This window comes from Brachycentrus maculatus, unplaced genomic scaffold (genome assembly GCF_059751285.1).
Source record: "Brachycentrus maculatus isolate JH-2025_06_01 unplaced genomic scaffold, ASM5975128v1 h1tg000243l, whole genome shotgun sequence".
Classification (NCBI taxonomy): domain Eukaryota; kingdom Metazoa; phylum Arthropoda; class Insecta; order Trichoptera; family Brachycentridae; genus Brachycentrus; species Brachycentrus maculatus.
This window is the reverse complement of record NW_028280994.1, coordinates 5,001-22,153: the sequence shown is the minus strand read 5'-3', so window position 1 is coordinate 22,153 and position 17,153 is coordinate 5,001. Positions and strand designations below refer to the sequence as shown.

At 37.9% G+C, this 17,153-nt stretch overlaps 1 protein-coding gene across 2 annotated transcripts; it reads left to right on the top strand.

Moving 5' to 3' along the window:
• Positions 1–6,002: 6,002 nt before the first annotated feature.
• On the top strand, positions 6,003–12,353 carry LOC148306347 (ankyrin repeat domain-containing protein 16-like). Of its 2 annotated transcripts, XM_088265204.1 has the most exons (6): positions 6,003–6,119; positions 8,109–8,214; positions 8,617–8,715; positions 10,762–10,860; positions 10,978–11,078; positions 11,902–12,353. In XM_088265204.1, exons 4-6 carry the CDS (start codon positions 10,776–10,778, stop codon positions 11,902–11,904), a joined length of 189 nt encoding a protein of 62 aa, XP_088121330.1. In that variant the 5' UTR covers positions 6,003–6,119; positions 8,109–8,214; positions 8,617–8,715; positions 10,762–10,775; the 3' UTR covers positions 11,905–12,353. The 2 variants fall into 2 exon arrangements, with proteins under 2 accessions (XP_088121330.1, XP_088121329.1); XM_088265203.1 differs by lacking the exon at positions 11,902–12,353 and having other exon boundaries at positions 10,978–11,869.
• The last annotated feature ends 4,800 nt before the right edge of the window (positions 12,354–17,153 follow it).

Genomic DNA, 17,153 nt, shown 5'->3' with positions numbered 1-17,153 from the left:
TTCTGATAGTTGGCCAATTAGAAACAACACTTTTTCTATAACTTCCGATCCGTGCATTAAAATTTTGTGCATCGTAGGAGTCATTGGATTCCAAGGATATAGTTTGATGTAAAGATCTGCCGTACTCTTCGCATACACAGAAAACTTTTAAGTATCAATTTTATGTCCGCTTGATAATGTTTCTAATATACTTTTCAGGCGATATATCGAATTCGCATCAATTGAAGTAATTTTTTATGCTAGTTCATGATCTTTGATGGTCGTCCTGATCGATTCATTACCCTAGGAATTGTAAAATGTCCGTCAAGCCAATTTTCATTTTTTATCAAGAAAGTTTCCTCCTTTCCGAGTGCATTAGTCCAGCTTTATTTCATTTCAGACTTGAAATGCGAAAAATCGCGGTTTATTTTCTTTGCGTACTCGTCAGGCAAATTATCTAATTTTAATAGGTACTTTTTCAAACATTCTAATTTTTCATTGATTTTATTAGGATTTTGTTGCTGCATGATAATAAATAACTGTTTTCTAGTCATTAATCTAACGTCCACTGGTCCTAAAATAAATATGTAACAATTTAAAGACAAAAAACAGTACGTAGTTCAGTTTTCATTAATATGCTGACTCATCTGAAAAGAGCGATTTCTTTAAAAAGAGCAAAAATCCGCAAACTAATTTTCAATTTATATAAAGAAAGAGGGCTAAGCTATTAACTACATTCAAAATTTTTGCCGGGAAATGTTCAGAAGCACAACTAAATATCCTGAATTTGAAAAAAAATTAAGGAAAAATCCATTTCAAGGCACTTATTTAAATTAGTTTTATTTAAGTAAATATGTTAGCTATTGCAACTTAAGTCTATGTAAAATAGACACTCTTACCTGTTCTATTACAATCCATTATTCAATTGTATACGCGTCATACAAAAAAATACTAATAATCACTGAAATGTATGCGTACTAAACGAACAGCGAAAGAGAAACATTTGAACGCACAATAACAACGACTTTGCGACTGACCATTAGATACGTGAGATGAGCGTGGGGGGATAACAATTATTGTGTGTCATCAACAAAACGCTCTTTTTCATAATGCTATATTTTTCATACACATGCGATAATGTTTTTAAAAGTGACTTTTGGCCGCCCAGATCGCTGATATACCCCACTGTGCGCGGGTAGATCCGTCCATCCGTTTGACGGATTTATTTTGCGTAACGTCCAAGTGACTCGACACCGCTTGTCGAGACCCTACATAGGCTTCAACTTTTTATGTTTTATAGCCTATTAACAAGATTTTGAATGTGTGTCCAAATACGTTCACAAATCGCTCACTCCTTTCAAGAACGTCATAAATCAAAAATCGTCAATTTTGAGTTGTGCATGTTTCGTAATACCCAGAAAATGTACTATATCCCAGCAAAAGAGGCATATTTTTAACTTTATATTTACCCGCTACAGGGCAGAAAGTGTTTTTTTTTTGCATTTTGAAGAAAAGGTATTGTTTGATTATTTTTCTTAATATACTAAATATTTTTCAAATGGAGAAAAAATATTCACGTTTTACATAAAAAGATCTGTTGCAAAGTAAAAAGTAAAATAAGTGGCTTGATATTTATTTTTTAAACATTGTATTTTATGTTTGAACTTTAAAAACGTTCTCCTAAAAAAGTTTTTTGATTTATGACGTTCTTGAAAGGAGTGAGTGAAATCTGGATTATCTCCAATAGATTTTTGTCGCAATGTTGGTTTATTGGCTAATAAATTAATATGAAAAATCGCAAGACTATCGGTAGCATTCTTATTGACATCTGTAGGGAACGAAGGGAGATATGAAGGTTTAAACTTTAGATATTTTAATAAAACGAAAACGTGCGCTCGCTTACGTCATCAAATTTCCTATGGTTTATTGGATTTCATTTGGTTTATTGTCTATGGTTATAGAGCTGTAATAGTAGTGTGAATAGTTTGTTTACCACTACACTACCATTTGTGTTATACAAATATGAGGGGAGGGGGGGGGAGGTGGGAGGGTGGACCATAGACATCAACAAATAGAGCCACCAATAATTTAGCAATGTTACCGATATTAAAATAACTCCATCGTTTCTGTGACGTCATTCATTACCAACTTACGAAAACCCTCATTGATTCTCAGCGGGAAGGTAGAAGAAGGTCGAGGAAGGTAGAGGGAGGTAGGGGGAGGTGTGGAGTGGGCAGAAGCGACTGCTGGCGGGACCTGACTGGCCAAATCAAATATTCAATCGTACCTTGTACAAGTTCACAAATCACGGGCGTAGCCGGGCACGAGCGGACACGTACACAATTTCACATTTCGCCGCACCTAGTAATTCTAATAAAACGATTATCGCGTTCATACTATCCGACAAGATAATACAGGCACTCGATGGACTTCACGAATGAGCGCCTTATCTGCTTCAATCGTAAATGGCGCCGTTCTTCGCTTGGGCAGGCAGGTGAATGAGCCCCACACCCATATGACTCGTGTTTTTAATTTATAATTTAGATCACAGAAAATCAAACAATAACGAGCGTTTGGACTGCTTCCCGAGTAATTGTAGCTTTACGCAGATTGGTTCTGCCAATATCGACTTGCACCCGAACCGATCATACGAATGCTCAGTTCATTCAGAACTATCTCTTATTTCCAAATGGTCGAACCGTCTTTCTTTCGAACAAACTTTCCAACGTACGGAATATGTTAGGTGTTTCGGAAAGTTCGGTCCGTTTTACAAAAGAATGCTCTGGCTGCTTTAAGACTTCAAATTTGGACGCCATTTTTTTATAAATAAGCCCGAGCAGCTGTCAATTGAGTTCAGTTAGCGCATGTTTGTCATTAACGCAACGACATTTGTTTTATAGCTCCTTTTAATGCCGACAATGGTGGTAAGTAAGAAGCACTTGCGATAAGTTCTGCTGATCTGTTTGAATTGGAATAAGACTGCAGCTGAGGCAACTGAAGTGCATGTAGAAGCTAATGGCGAACACGCCTACCGGATGAGTCGTGCACAGGATGCTATTTTATTTTATTTATTTATGGTTCACAAACAATGAAAAACATTTTACAATAAATGAAATACAGTGCAATACAATGAATGTTTCTCATCAATTAGAAGAGAGCACAACAAGCTTACAGAAACAATAAAAGTGCAGGTTAAACACATTTATACAGAATAGAAATTTAGTTGTAAAAAAAGGTAATAACAATAAAACGTAATGAAGGAAGAAAAATTAAAATTAAAATTAAAAGTAAAAATTAAAAGTGAAATTAAACTATGCTACATAAGGTACAAAATTCAAGACTCCACCAGATTGGTGAAATCAATTTGAAATTGATTTCACCAATCTGGTAATAGTCCTCTTGTATTTCTCCGTGCCATCATTAAATATGTCATCATTAAATAGGATGGTATAGAAGCTTCAAAACTGGTGATTTTAGCGTTGACGACACGAGGATCGCCCTGGAAGACGGAAAGTGTTCAAGACGAGAAATCGGAGGGTTCACGCGGTGAAGATTCAACTCAAACGCTAAAACAACTGGCAGAACCCTTAGGTTACCGAGATCCGATAAATCGGCTTTTGGCACTCTGGCGAGAGATACCGGATCTGACGTCACGATTTATAAAAGTATCGGATACATTTTGGACAGTGTGTTAGGGATTCCTTCAGGGTTGTGCAGAAATCTTCAGTTGATACATGGTTTGTATCGCAACGAAAAGAAATGGAGAAAATCGCGCCTTCCTGCTGACAAAACATTCTAGATATCAAGTTCCCGATGAATATCTGGAGATAGTAAATTCAAGTAATGTATTACAGTCGTCATTTGAACAACGATAACACATTTATCAGAAATGGCGATAGCTTATTTTTGGAGAGAATCTGATTAGAAAATATCTATTGGACGGATCGACACGTAGGCCTTGAGCAAATTCCATTCGTAAAATGGGTGCGACATCACCTGATGTTTACTGATAACTTCACGATAAGCACACCAGCGGAAAGTATGCAGTGAACTCTGCACTCGGAAAACAGAACAAATTTATTACAAAAATGGGCGCACTCTTTTTTCATTTTAACTAAATAAAACATCGCATGATTCCCAGTCTGCAGATTTCGTATGGAGATAGCGAAACACCCGATTGTGACGCACTCGCTCGAAGTCCAATCCTCGGAGGGCCACTACTGAAAGGTGAAGCTCCAGCCACCAGGCAGGTCGTGCTACATGACCCGCGTAGGTCTTGCGAGTGAGCTATGTATGACACAGAGAGAAGTCACTATAGACCTAATATGGTCGCAGTCACATAACGGATGCACGATCTATTGATCTTCTAAAAGAATATAATAAAAATAGAAAATCCAAATATAAGATCACTCCATACTGAGGCTTTGTTTACGAAAGCGAGCTGTTCAGTCCTACGTTTCATGTTGATACCTTTCTGTGTACTGATGTCTTCTTGTAACCCTTATCTGCACCCAATGGTGCAGAGGGCACTGCGTCGTATTGACGCAGTGTTATCTCGATAGCTACTTACACCAAGGCGAGGTGACCACTCCCGCGCTTCTGCATATGGCGCCTAGGTCTACCCTGGCCGGGCAACGTCGCCTCAGGATAGGTTGGGTCTTGTAAATTTACTTTACATTATATTTGGTACCTATTTATGACTATTTTATGTGTAATAAAAAAACTTAATTCAAATATTTCGTTTGACTTTTCCTTTGCCCTGACTCCGAACTTATATTGTCTAGGTTTTTCTAACATTGTTATTTTTGTAACGTTTTCAAAATACATGAATCGTCCAAAACTGAAAATGTATTATTTGCGAATAGATAATCCGATAATGACGTGACACGCCGATTGATTGATTACCCTTCTTTTCTAAGATTAATATATAATTATCTTATGTTCGCATCAATTTTCTGAAAAAAACAAGTTTATCTTAAGCCTCCAAATTGAAGTGTAAAATAATTACACATTATCTGGACTAATTTGCAATGCCTTATCGATCGACTGCAGCATTTCCAGACCCGCAGCGCTCACTTTATTCCCTACTTTGTACAATACTCCTCACTATTGTACAAGTTCTTGATCATGGTCTATTCCTCCACACGACACACCATCCTTCGGTCATTTTAGTATAGTAATCTAAGTTCAGTACCGGATTCAGAAGGTATTTCATTAAATGAAACATGTTAATAAGCTGAGGCAGGCCCTGGAAGAAATGAAATGTTTCGTGAATATCGACTGGACCGATTGCCTGGACCACAAACTGTGACGTCACGTTTGGGTTCGGTAGTAGACTCCCGAAGGAGTTGCCCCAATAACGGGAATACCGTCCTCCGACCCATTCCCAGCTGTCATACCTCCGCTGTACCTGAGCTCTCGCCTCTCGCCTCTCGCCTTTCGCAACAAAGGAGACGATTTCTGAAAGGCAAGTCGCAAAGACATTCATTTCACAACTTGTATAATTCCTTTCGACATTCTTCCTATGTGTGACGTCACGCTGAAATCATTTCCAAGTCGCAGCCGAACACCGAACCGAGCCGACTATCAGCAGAGAACTAACGCGAACAAGTGTCACAAGTCGACCGCTAAACCGTATTTCATGTACCGGCGCCATTCAACCATTCGAAGCGAGTCGTTATATTCAATTTATAAAAACACACATATCGTATTGTCGCGTACACCGTTAGACTGTAAAAATACGGGGTCGATCTCAGGGGTCGTAACTCCCGAGAGTTCAATATTAATCCGTAATGTTTAGTAGGTCCGTGTAATACTGGTTCGTTGTGCCAAATCCCAGAAGAGCCACAAGTCAGCAGTGGTGAAACTAGGTGTAAAGGTGTTGAAACTATACAGCTGACCTCTGAGCTCTGCAGTGCTACCCGCTACCCGCTACCCCGCTATCAGTCCGCCAAATATCACTATTGTGGCAAGAATGTGTATTTAGTTGGAGCTAGTCCTGCCCTGACTTCGACAGGGAGATAGCATTCTCCGAGATAACGCGTCCAGTATAAAACACCACTTTGGGCGCTATTCCATCATAGTAGAACCACTAGGACTACCAGGACCACCAGTACCACCAAGACCACAACCACAAAACGGTAAGTCAATATTCAAACTATTTCAAAAATAATTATTTCTTAAATATACATGTACATATAATATCTGCATTATGGCTCTTAAGGCACAGCCTGTGTTGAGCCGAAATACTAGCTAAAGTAAAGTAGCCGCACAATATTTAATATACTTGTTACAATATTTATTTGTTAATATTGTACGAGAACATCCGAAAATTTTGATTCTGAACTGGATTCAGAATATATTTCCATATATTTTTTTTTACTATCTGGAGTACATGCTCCTTAAGAAGGAGTTCACGGGTACTAGCCACAATTTGCGTGTGTTGTGAAAAATATGCGTTATTTATTAATTGATTACCGAAAACTGGGTGATTTTAATTTAGAATTTTTATTAAAATATGTATAAATGTTTATTTATAAAAGTATTCTCATTCATGGTTTTTTTTTTAATAAAAATAAAAGACAATTAAATATTTTAACACTCGTGAATTGAGCCTCTCCTAAATGTAAGGATTTTTAAGGAGTGTGTGGAAGTTTTTTTGTGAAAGTATTCTAATATTTTTAATGTTTTTTTAAAAATATTTTAAATAAGCCCTGATGATGACAATGTATTGTTGAAACCGGTAGGTTGAATTATATGAATAAAAAGTGGTGAAAACAAAGTCCATTAATTTTATAAAGATATTATAAAATGTACCACAAAGTATCTGCGGAAAACATTCAAAACCAAAATTTATTTAAAAATGTATTTTTAAACAAGTTATAGGCTATACAAATCTGAAAATTTTGTTTTTTTAATCGACATTTTTACGTTCAATTATTCGCTTAAAAATAAGTCGATTCAATTGTTGAGATTTTATTTTTTTTTAAATGTATAATTACTATACTACTAAGGATATTATACTACTGCTTACTACTCAGAATATTATAACAAAAAATCATTTATTATATTTGTTTTAAAATATGCGAATTTTTAGAAAATTGGCGCTATTTGTAATATCATTTTTTTATTTTCGATATTATTAATATTTAAAGCATTTACTTTGTGGTTAGTCATTTTTACTTATTTTTTTTACAAAAATGTTTATAATGTTAGTATAAAACCACTCACCGAGATTTTTATGTCTACCGGTTTCGAGACGTACCCGTCTCTTCGTCAGGACAATCACTACCACAGCATGCAAACGATCATTTTTTGTCATCATTTATTGCCTTACGACGAGTAAAAGGTAAAATAACATGCATTTGATAATAACAAGTGACTTACTGAACTTTTTTGTATATTTTTGATTACACATGCAGCAGTGTGAATCTAATGCAACGGTGTTAGAAATATAATACATTACGTAAAATACAAATATTGTATTGCTGAACGTAAACAACATCCCGCTCTACTGTATATACGACACGCGAGCACCTACCTAGCAAATGTGTCCGGTGTAAGTCACGTAAAAGATAATCGTGCGTAATTTTGATAACACTGCGTTCATATGATGCAGTGCCCTGTGCACCATAGGGTGCGGATAAGGGTTTAAAAAAAAGACTCACACGTTCGTTATATTTCAAAATCGGTGCCACTCACCTTGTCGACACGCACACCACACGGCAGCTCCTAGGACGAATGAGATGTCCTAAACGCACAGCTGTGGATCGCGCTATTTAGAAAGAGCGAGCAGTATTTCGCAAACGCATGCGTAAATGTTACGCAGACCATCTTTCTAGGGTTAGAGGACCTTTTATATGGACATTTTGGAAACAATTCTGTTAACATGTGTTTTGTTACTTATGTATATATATACATCGCTCACTCACGTCACATCTTTCTGCCCTGTAGCGGGTAAATATGAAGTTCAAAATATGCCGCTTATGCTGGGGGATATAGTACATTTTCTGGGCATTCCGAAAACACGCACAACTGAAAATTGACGATTTTTTATTTATGACGTTGTTGAAAGGAGTGAGCGATATATGGCTGTATTTAATTATAATTTAATAGTTATTTTTCTACAGATGTCCGGACAAGATTTACTGATTGCAGCTAAAGAGGGGGATGTACAGAGGGTCAAAACTCTCCTTAGCCGAGATATTGGAATCTTAAACTGGGCAGATAGCGCCGGTAAGATGTTACGAGACTTACTACTCTTCACTGTTAATGGGCAGAGTGGTGAACGTTACGCAGTGTATAATATAAATGTGGAGTGATTTTGTTGGAAATGATATAGTTACTGAAGTTCGGCGAACCCACATGAAATATGAAAGGGAATTGATTATATTTTCCATTAAAATGCTGGCGTCGCGTGGATTCATCACTCGGACAGTGGTCCGAGAGACATTGGGAGTGCAGTTACTTCCCGCTAATGGGTCCTTCAGTTAGCTTAGTTCAATCAGTCAAGACAAAAATGTAAAAACGTAGCGAATATAACATACTGGGGAGGTTACTGGGATAGGTTTTGGGGTCCTGCTACATGGCCTCGCGCTGGCCGTACACCCTGTATATACAGTACATCCTCCGTTACAGGGAGAACAGCACTACACTGGGCAGCATGGGGGGACCACCTCCCGGTAGTGCAGGAACTCCTGTGACGTGGAGCTGCAGCAGATCGGCAAGATGAGGACGGTAAGTGTAACTAGTAGTAGCAGTAATACGACTAACACAAACAATAGAAATGAAGAGAACATTGGTACGTAGATATGCATTAGTTGTGCATAAGGTCAGGTATGCCAAATACTTGAAAGTGGGTCAGGTTAGGAGTCATAACATGCATGAACGTGGAAGAGGCGAAGGATGTTTGCAAGGACGGAGTGGTGTGGCGCTCTATTCTCTCTGCCTACCCCTGCGGGGAAGCGGCGTGATGGTTAGTTAGTTAGTTAGTTAGTTATATATTGTCTATTAATTGTTTATTTGTACTCGTATCGGGACAAAGTGAGAACGGAAAGTAGCGCAGAGAATAGGAGTACTAGCATTCCCGCACTATTATGACGCGCACTATTGCGAGGGTGTACAAACGTTCGTTCGCAAATACTGGATGCGCTCCACTCGGGAGTTAGTCGCGTTAAGATTTTTATCGGTATCTCAACATAGACGAAGAAGTCTGTGTGTCTGTCAAACCATGAAGGGAACCGCATTATTCGGCTGAAGAGTTGTTTTATTGGAACGTACTATACTGGAAACGTGTACTGGCTGAGTTGCATCAACAGCATCAATGATTTATTGGCTTTCTATTTAATTGTGATTTCACATTCCTTATATAAAATATAAGGAATTACGATCGATGTCTCAAAACTCCAAACAAATAACTTCACCATTCGAGACTTTCCATGAAACAATATGACGTGCTGTAAAGAGAAGAAAATTTCGTGCCAGGAAGAAAACATTTCCTTTTGAAGAGTTCTTCAGCAAGTGCTGGATTGGGGTGAAATCTATCCGTAAATATATGGATAACTTTTTATGTCTGGGCTCGCCTGCTGTCTGAACCATTTTCTCCCACATTCCCGAGGACAAAGGCATGGTCGAATAATAAGGCAGTGTAGCGCGACTCCCGTTTCTTTTCATCTTCTTCTCTGTATAGAGCTTCAGCTCATAATTCAAGGCTTAAAACCTGGCATAGGTTTGCTTTTCCCGCAGCGCTTTCTGCGTGGGATACTCCGGATGAGTAACTCCCGTTTCTTCTCTCTTCTTCCTCTCTGTGCCGCTCTTCTCCTAACTTAAGGCTTATAACCTGGCGTAGGTATGCTTGTCCACGTCGTCTTTTACGGCGGAATTATTTAACACGCGACTCTTACTGCAGGATGTAATCGCGAGGCCCGACGCAATTTTAACCCCTCCTGAATCCCGATCTGAGTGTCAGTGACTGAATGTCCGAATCGAAATCATCTCTCCTGTACCAGTATGGGGCTTTATTGTGTTTTTTTTTTCTGATTAACTCGCCCTCAACTCCCTCTCATTGGCCGGCGACGATCAGGTACACTCCTCCAAAATTAAGACCAGCCTCGGTGTCTCCAATGCCATTTAGGAAACTTTGATTGTATTTACACCACATTATAAAATATTTTTTAATTTTTTTTTCTGGCAAATGACAATTTTAATGGCTTTTAAAGGCCGTGCCATAAAGCTTTCCCTATTACATACAATGTCTTTTTGTCAGTTAACCTGTCTCTCCCGGCGACATTGTTTTTTATGACCCAAACCTTTAAGTAAATTTTAGTTATTAAGAAAAGAAAGTATCGGGCCCTTCCGCTGGTTTAAAAGGAAATGCATATTTGTGCGAAGTAAAAATTATGGACCTTAAAATGTTTTTGCCGATTGATTATTTTGCCAGCTTTGTTGGTGGCCTGGGAGGATAAACGTGGATGCATCAAACATACCACGTCAACTATTTGAAGTTCATAAAAAATGTATGTGAAAAAATGGCACAGGAGTTGGTGGGAAAAACTCAATGGCCACAACGTGTGGACATAGGAGCTGTAAGGGTTCATGGTTGAAATCCATACTAGAATTTACGTCGAAAACCACAAAAATGACACTTCCGCATTAATCCGGACACAGAGAGAGTTATCAGAATGAATTGATAATTCACACATGCTATTAAGGGACCATGCTGCACCTTTTGATAGCTGTGATAGCTGTGTCTAGCCTGACATGATTATGTATTCTCTTTAACAGGTATTTCTCCGTTGATGGTGGCTGCCAAGGAGGGGAACCTGGATGCAGTGGAAATCTTGCTGGAAGTGGGAGCACCAGTCAACGAAATAGATGGCAAAGGTAACCTACACTTTCATTCGCCAATATTGTAGTGTTCGGTTACCAGTGTGAGTGCACTGACGCATGTCCCCGTCCCCGGCTACAGGCCTCTCTGTACATGTATGTCCTCGGTTACAGGTCGGAGTGCTCTGGTGTATGCGACCGAAGGGGGTCATCTCGAGGTGATCAGGGCCCTGATAGCGGCAGGGGCGAGGGTAACTCAGATTGGTAAGAATAAGGTTCGTAACTTTACTCTCATCAATTTATAATAATAATTCTATATGGTTAGTTTAGTTAGTTAGTTAGTCAGTATTGGAATACGTATAAAAAGTATCATTTTTACTTCTTCCTAGCTCCATCCCGATGTATAGTCTTTGTAGAACGTTGGGTCAGCTCTCCTCGTCCTCGGGTTGTAGGTCCTTCTGTTATTGACAACGTCACCTAAGCCATGGCTTTGGAATACGTAATCTTTCTGTTGCATTCTTGAATTTTTTGGTCTTCCTCTCTAGATGTTTATTTAGGAAGATCCTCGGCAATTACCTGGTTCGTAATGTGATCAGGTTCTCGGCGTTCTATTAGCTCACCCTACCATAGATTGCCTTTCTTCTACCTTAATATTGATGCTTATTATACCCTGACTTCCATGAATGGGCGAATTACGTATTTTGTCTTTGCGTGACGTTCCAGCTGACCATCAATGCATTCGCATTTCAGCAGTTTCTAGTTATGAAGAGTAGGGTCTACACATGGTGCAGCGTTTGGAGCCATGGAGGAGTGAGGGTCTGACGATTGTTTGGTACTTTTTCCTTAAGCTTGGCTGGCATTTTTGAGTCACAAAGGACTGCGGTCACGGATCGGAGCTTCATCCGCCCCACAGTAATATGGGCCCACTATGGCAGGGGCCTCGCACACCCTCCATCCTCATGTATTAGTGACCGTAGATATTTGAAGAAGTCGCATTCACCTGTATTGGGAGGATGGCAGCGTTTACAATAATTACAATTTACAATAATTATAATATTTTACTTCGTTTACATAATACATACTAATGTCTATTTTCAGTAAAATGACTTGGCACGGGCATGCTCCGGTGTGGACATTCCAAACGAATTCGTAAGCAAGTCATATTTCCAGTGTCTGTAATTATTCAATCTTACGAGGAAATGATGACAAAGGGTGAAGAACATCTCCGTATGGAGGGAACATATTACTGGAGCGGATAATATAGTAACATCCCGACAGCCAGTCGGCAACAGCCAACGTAGCGACGCTAGATGCACCAACAGTGGGCCTTATTGGGACCTCCAGCATAGCAGAGGATAGGAACCTCGGAATGTGTCAGCGTTGTACTACCCCCTCAATAAAGACCGTTGTCACTTTCGGGGGCGGTCTTCGCCATAACCGAGGTGCAATAGAATAAGATAAGGCCGCTCGCTGTAATCCTTGATTAGTCGGCCACCGCTGTCCGCCAGTGGTCGAGCGTGGGGTCACCTACCGTAATAAATCACATTTCTCAATAACACCGCTTGCGTTTACTCTCTCCATCTCCCCACTCAACCCGAGCCTTACTATTTGTCTAACGCTCGTGCACTCAAGGAGCACCGCACTTCACCCGGAGGTGCTGTGTGGGCATCAGGCCAGGTCATTTTTTAAAAATTTCCATACGGGCACAGCGATCGGAAGATGCCAAATGATCCTTAAATAAATTGTGTAAATTATCAATTCATTCTGATAACTCTCTCTGTCTCCGGATTTATGTCAAAGATCAACTTTTTGTGAACTTCCATATTCATAAATCGTAGTCGTACAGGAGAAAGTGACCAACCACCAAAACGTAAAATGCTCAGGAGGGCCATTTAAGTCACTTTTGCTTGGCAAGAAAATAAACACTAATCCAGTTAGTCATTGTTAACAAGTCAATATATTATCCCTCCAAGTTTAAAATCCTTTGGGATGTTTTCAGGGCAATATTAAGCTAGTAAAATATCAAATAGTCAATGATCGCGTTTTTGTAAAACAATGCATTTGGTCACTTTCTCCTGTATGACTAATAGTAACAGTCGTAAATTCCAGTTTGGATTCCAACATGATTTTAGACCAGTGTTGGGGTGTTCGAGGGATACATAAAGTAATATCACAGCCTTAAATACGTTAGAAGTTTGTAGAATTTCGCCTCATTGTTTGACAGTTCTTCCATTATACAGCGGATTATTGTCTCAGTATTATTCGTGTCTCTACAAATTGATGGCAGAGTTTATCGACACCCGAGACAATTGATAATTATTTCGAAATGTTTGAGAAAAGCCCCTTTTTCGGTTTTCACCAATTTTAACAGAGTTACCTGTTAAAATTGGTATTGATCTAAGTGTTCCACTCAGTATCAATACATATTAGAAATATTTATACAGAATAGTGGTGGAGGTTCTTATAGATGTATTTCTAAAGGATTTATGAAACGAATCACACCCAACGGCTTACTCGTGCCAATCGAATTCTTCGTCTGGATGTTTCGATGCAATTTGTTTCTGCATAATTATTGTTTCTTGCAGAGTATGTTATTAGTGTTTAACCTTCAGCGCGGCATTCTTTTAAAATTCACCCTCCCTGTTGAGAAGGAGAATAAACTATATCAACAGAACTGAGAAGCCAAAATATACTTGGAAATTAAAGAAATAGTTACATCTCACGAGCTGGAAACGTATTGCTCTGAACCACCCGTTGCATTGGAGACCTAGCTGCCCGACGTATTGTAAAATCCCACGACATTCATACCACTTCTAATGCGTCACATTACACTTACATCATATTTTTGGCTGCTAGGAAAATATAATAATACAATAAATCCCTTACCGCACCCCAATGGTGCATAGGGCACTGCTTCATATAAACGCAGTGTTATCTCGATCGATTACACAAGAAGGAAAGGTGATCAGCCCTCCACTTCAGGTACCAGTCCAGTGTAATATTGAATAAATATTAGAGTGAAAAAATCACTTATATTTATTAAACCCCCCTGGGAATCGAACCCGGGACCTCCAGAACGGTAGCCGAGCATGCTGACCATTACACTACGGAGGCGGACAAAAGGAAAATATAACTGAATTATTTAAATTATTTAAATTAGAAATTATACAAAATGAAGCGATGGGAATAGTTCTTGAGAAAAATAGATATAATGATATTGAAGAAATGAGGGAAGAACTCAACTGCATATCTATAATAAAGAGTCTTAAATTTAATATGCTAATCTTTAAACATAATTTTTTAAACAATAAAATAGTTTTAAACAAAAATTGTCACGAACATATCACTCACTCCTTTCAAGAACGTCATAAATCAAAAAGCTTGATTTTACAGGAGAACGTTTTTAAAGTTTAAAAATATAACACTAAGTATTAAAAATAAATATCAAGCCACTTATTGAACTTTTTACTGTGCAACAGATCTTTTTAGGTAAAACCTGAAGGTTTTTTCTCCATTTGAAAAATATTAAGTACTTTTATTTTTAAAAAAATAATTAAACAATACCTTTTCTTCAAAATGCAAAAACAATACTTTCTGCCCTGTGGCGGGTAAATATTAGGTTAAAAATATGCAGCTATTGCTGGGATGTAGTACATTTACTGGGCATTCCAAAAACATGCACAACCGAAAATTGTCGATTTTTTATTTATGACGTTCTTGAAAGGAGTTAGCGATATTACTAGAAATAAAGATACAATAAGACATTGTTGAAAAAAAACGAGTCGCAAAATTGTTTAATGTATAAGGGTTTGAAAATGTATGATGAGATGCCTGAATGTATGGAGAATGCAAGAGTCTGAAAGAATTTAAAAATAAAAATTTTGTTTACTGTAGAGATGTTAATATATACATATATGTAGGTTATATAAAAAAGTGTAAATAAAAGTTTTTTAGCCACCTCGTGCGTGTGTGTTATTAAAACGGGGAGCCAGGATAGGATATTTAAAAGAAATGCTTACCTACAATTTGTTTATTGATATAAATTCTTACACTTTAATTACTATTGATATTAACTTTTATAATTTATCTAATTGTTATGAACTTTGAATTAAATATGAAGCTAAAATATACGTCCTTCAGCAATCAAGCGATGCAGGCGAATCTCGGTCTCCGCGCTTCGGTTGGCCGCTTTTGTTGAATCCGCTCGGGAACTTCCGTGGAGAATTCGTATTATTCAGTGTTGCCAACTAGGTAGTAGCAGTAGCTACCCGCTAATTGAATAGAGCAATATTTATTTCTTCAGAAATATTTTGAAGATTTTCCTCTATGTGCAGCTGACAGAGAGTCCCTCAGGACTCTATAACTGTTGCGGGTGGATGGTGGGCTCAGATTCCAAAAAAAAAAGTAGCTACCCGCCTACAGTTTATATGAGTTGTAATACAAGCTAACTTAAGAAATAAAAAATTAGTAAGATTCTAAAACAAATACTCTGACGGAATGCCAATTGTGAGTTTTATTGTTTAAAATATGTAGGTTTTTAATTACTTGAAAACCCTGCTAAAAATAGCGTTGTGTTTCAAATTCCGCTATATTCATGGAACTTGCCTACTGACCCATGTCGGCCAATCAGAGAGCGGGGATAGGTCAAACATTGAGATGACGTCATTATTGGTTTGTGACTCGTGTTTTTTTTATACTGATTAATTTTCTAAAAAAATGGAATAATTTTACATTTTACAATATTTTATATAAAGATAGACAAATGTTACATTAAGAATTAAGCTTTTTTTTTTAAATCGACTTACATGGATCTGGCGGATTTTGTAAGTAGGCGTCTATAAGCGTTGTATTTGAAATACAACCCTGTTTTTAAGTATGCAAACCTGTTTTTGTCCACCTCCGTAGCGCAGTGGTCAGCGCGTTTTGCTACCGTGCTGGAGGTCCCGGGTTCGATTCCCAGGGGGTCAAAATAAATATGGACGATTTTCACTCTCATAATTATTTAATATCACCCTGGACTGATACAAGCAGCGCTGGGCGGATCGCCTTGCCTTCATGCAATTAACGATCAAGATAACACTGCGTCGCTACGATGCAGTGCCCTATGCACCATTGGGTGCGTATAAGGGTTAGAAGAAGAAGAGTTTTTAAGTATTTTAGCAGGGTTTTCAAGTAGGTATATACATATTTTAAACAATAAAACTCACAATTGGCATTCCGATAGGGTATTAACTTTAAAATCTCATAAAATTGGATCTGGCGGATTTTGAAAGTCGGCGACACATTTGGACACGCTCCGAATGTTGTAATTTGATAATTTGATTCATTGAGTCGAGGATCTTCACTAAGGACTGCAGATATGGCGTTTTGATTACTTTATTAAAAATAATTGGCTTATATTTTCTCCGTCCTTACCGTTTAATTGAGATGTTGATGTGAAAACGATGGTGCTATTCTCAAACCTCTTAGTCTTCTTCTTTATTTAGGACTATGTCCTGTTAATCTCGGGTCTACTCCTGGGAGATGGAAGACCAGCTGTGTTTGCATCGTTTAGGTGGTCTTCCTGGGGTCTGTTACGTCTTTTTTTAAATTTATTTTTTTTTTCTTTAGTTTGGTTATATTACATTTCATGCAAACGGTTTTTTACACTAACTTACATATCCTCCTCATACAGGAGAAGTGACCAAGTGTATTTCTTACAAAAACGTGATCATTGACTATTTGATATCTTACTAGCTTAATATTGCCCGGAAAAAAATTCCAAAGGGTTTTAAACTTGGAAGTATAATATTGGGTTGATGCAAAAGTTTTGACCGTTTTTTACATATATTTTTTTAATTTTTTTTTTTCTTGTGTATTATTTATTTAATAAACTATATAATTTCCATCAGTTCTTATAACCTTCTCCCATCTTTCTATCAACTTATTAATACCAGTAGTATAAAATTCCGTGGATTTTAATGCGAAAAATGAAGTAAGGGATGTTTTTACCTGCTCTATTGAATAATTTTTTTCATCATTTAAATTTTTTTGCAGTGATCGGAATAAATAAAAATCAGAAAGAGCAAGATCTGGAGAATACAGTGGATGCTTGATAACATCCCAATTTAACTCATTTCGCTTGTGTTGGGTCATCATAGCCACATGTGGTCACGCGTTGTCGTGATGAAACACTGCCCCTTTTCTGTTTACCAATTCTGGTCTATCCTTTTGAAGAACCATGTTCAATTTGGATAATTGCTGACAATATTGTTCAGCTGTACTTGTCTTATCGTGTTCCAAGAGTTCAAAATACACAATACCCTTATTATTCCACCAAACACAAAGTATAACTTTTTTTATGGATTTCG

Coding starts and splice junctions, on each gene's coding strand:
- LOC148306347 (XM_088265203.1), top strand. CDS start 10,776: ATGGTGGCTGCCAAGGAGGGGAACCTGGATGCAGTGGAAATCTTGCTG. Junction 10,861..10,977: donor CAACGAAATAGATGGCAAAG/GTAACCTACACT, acceptor CCTCGGTTACAG/GTCGGAGTGCTCTGGTGTAT.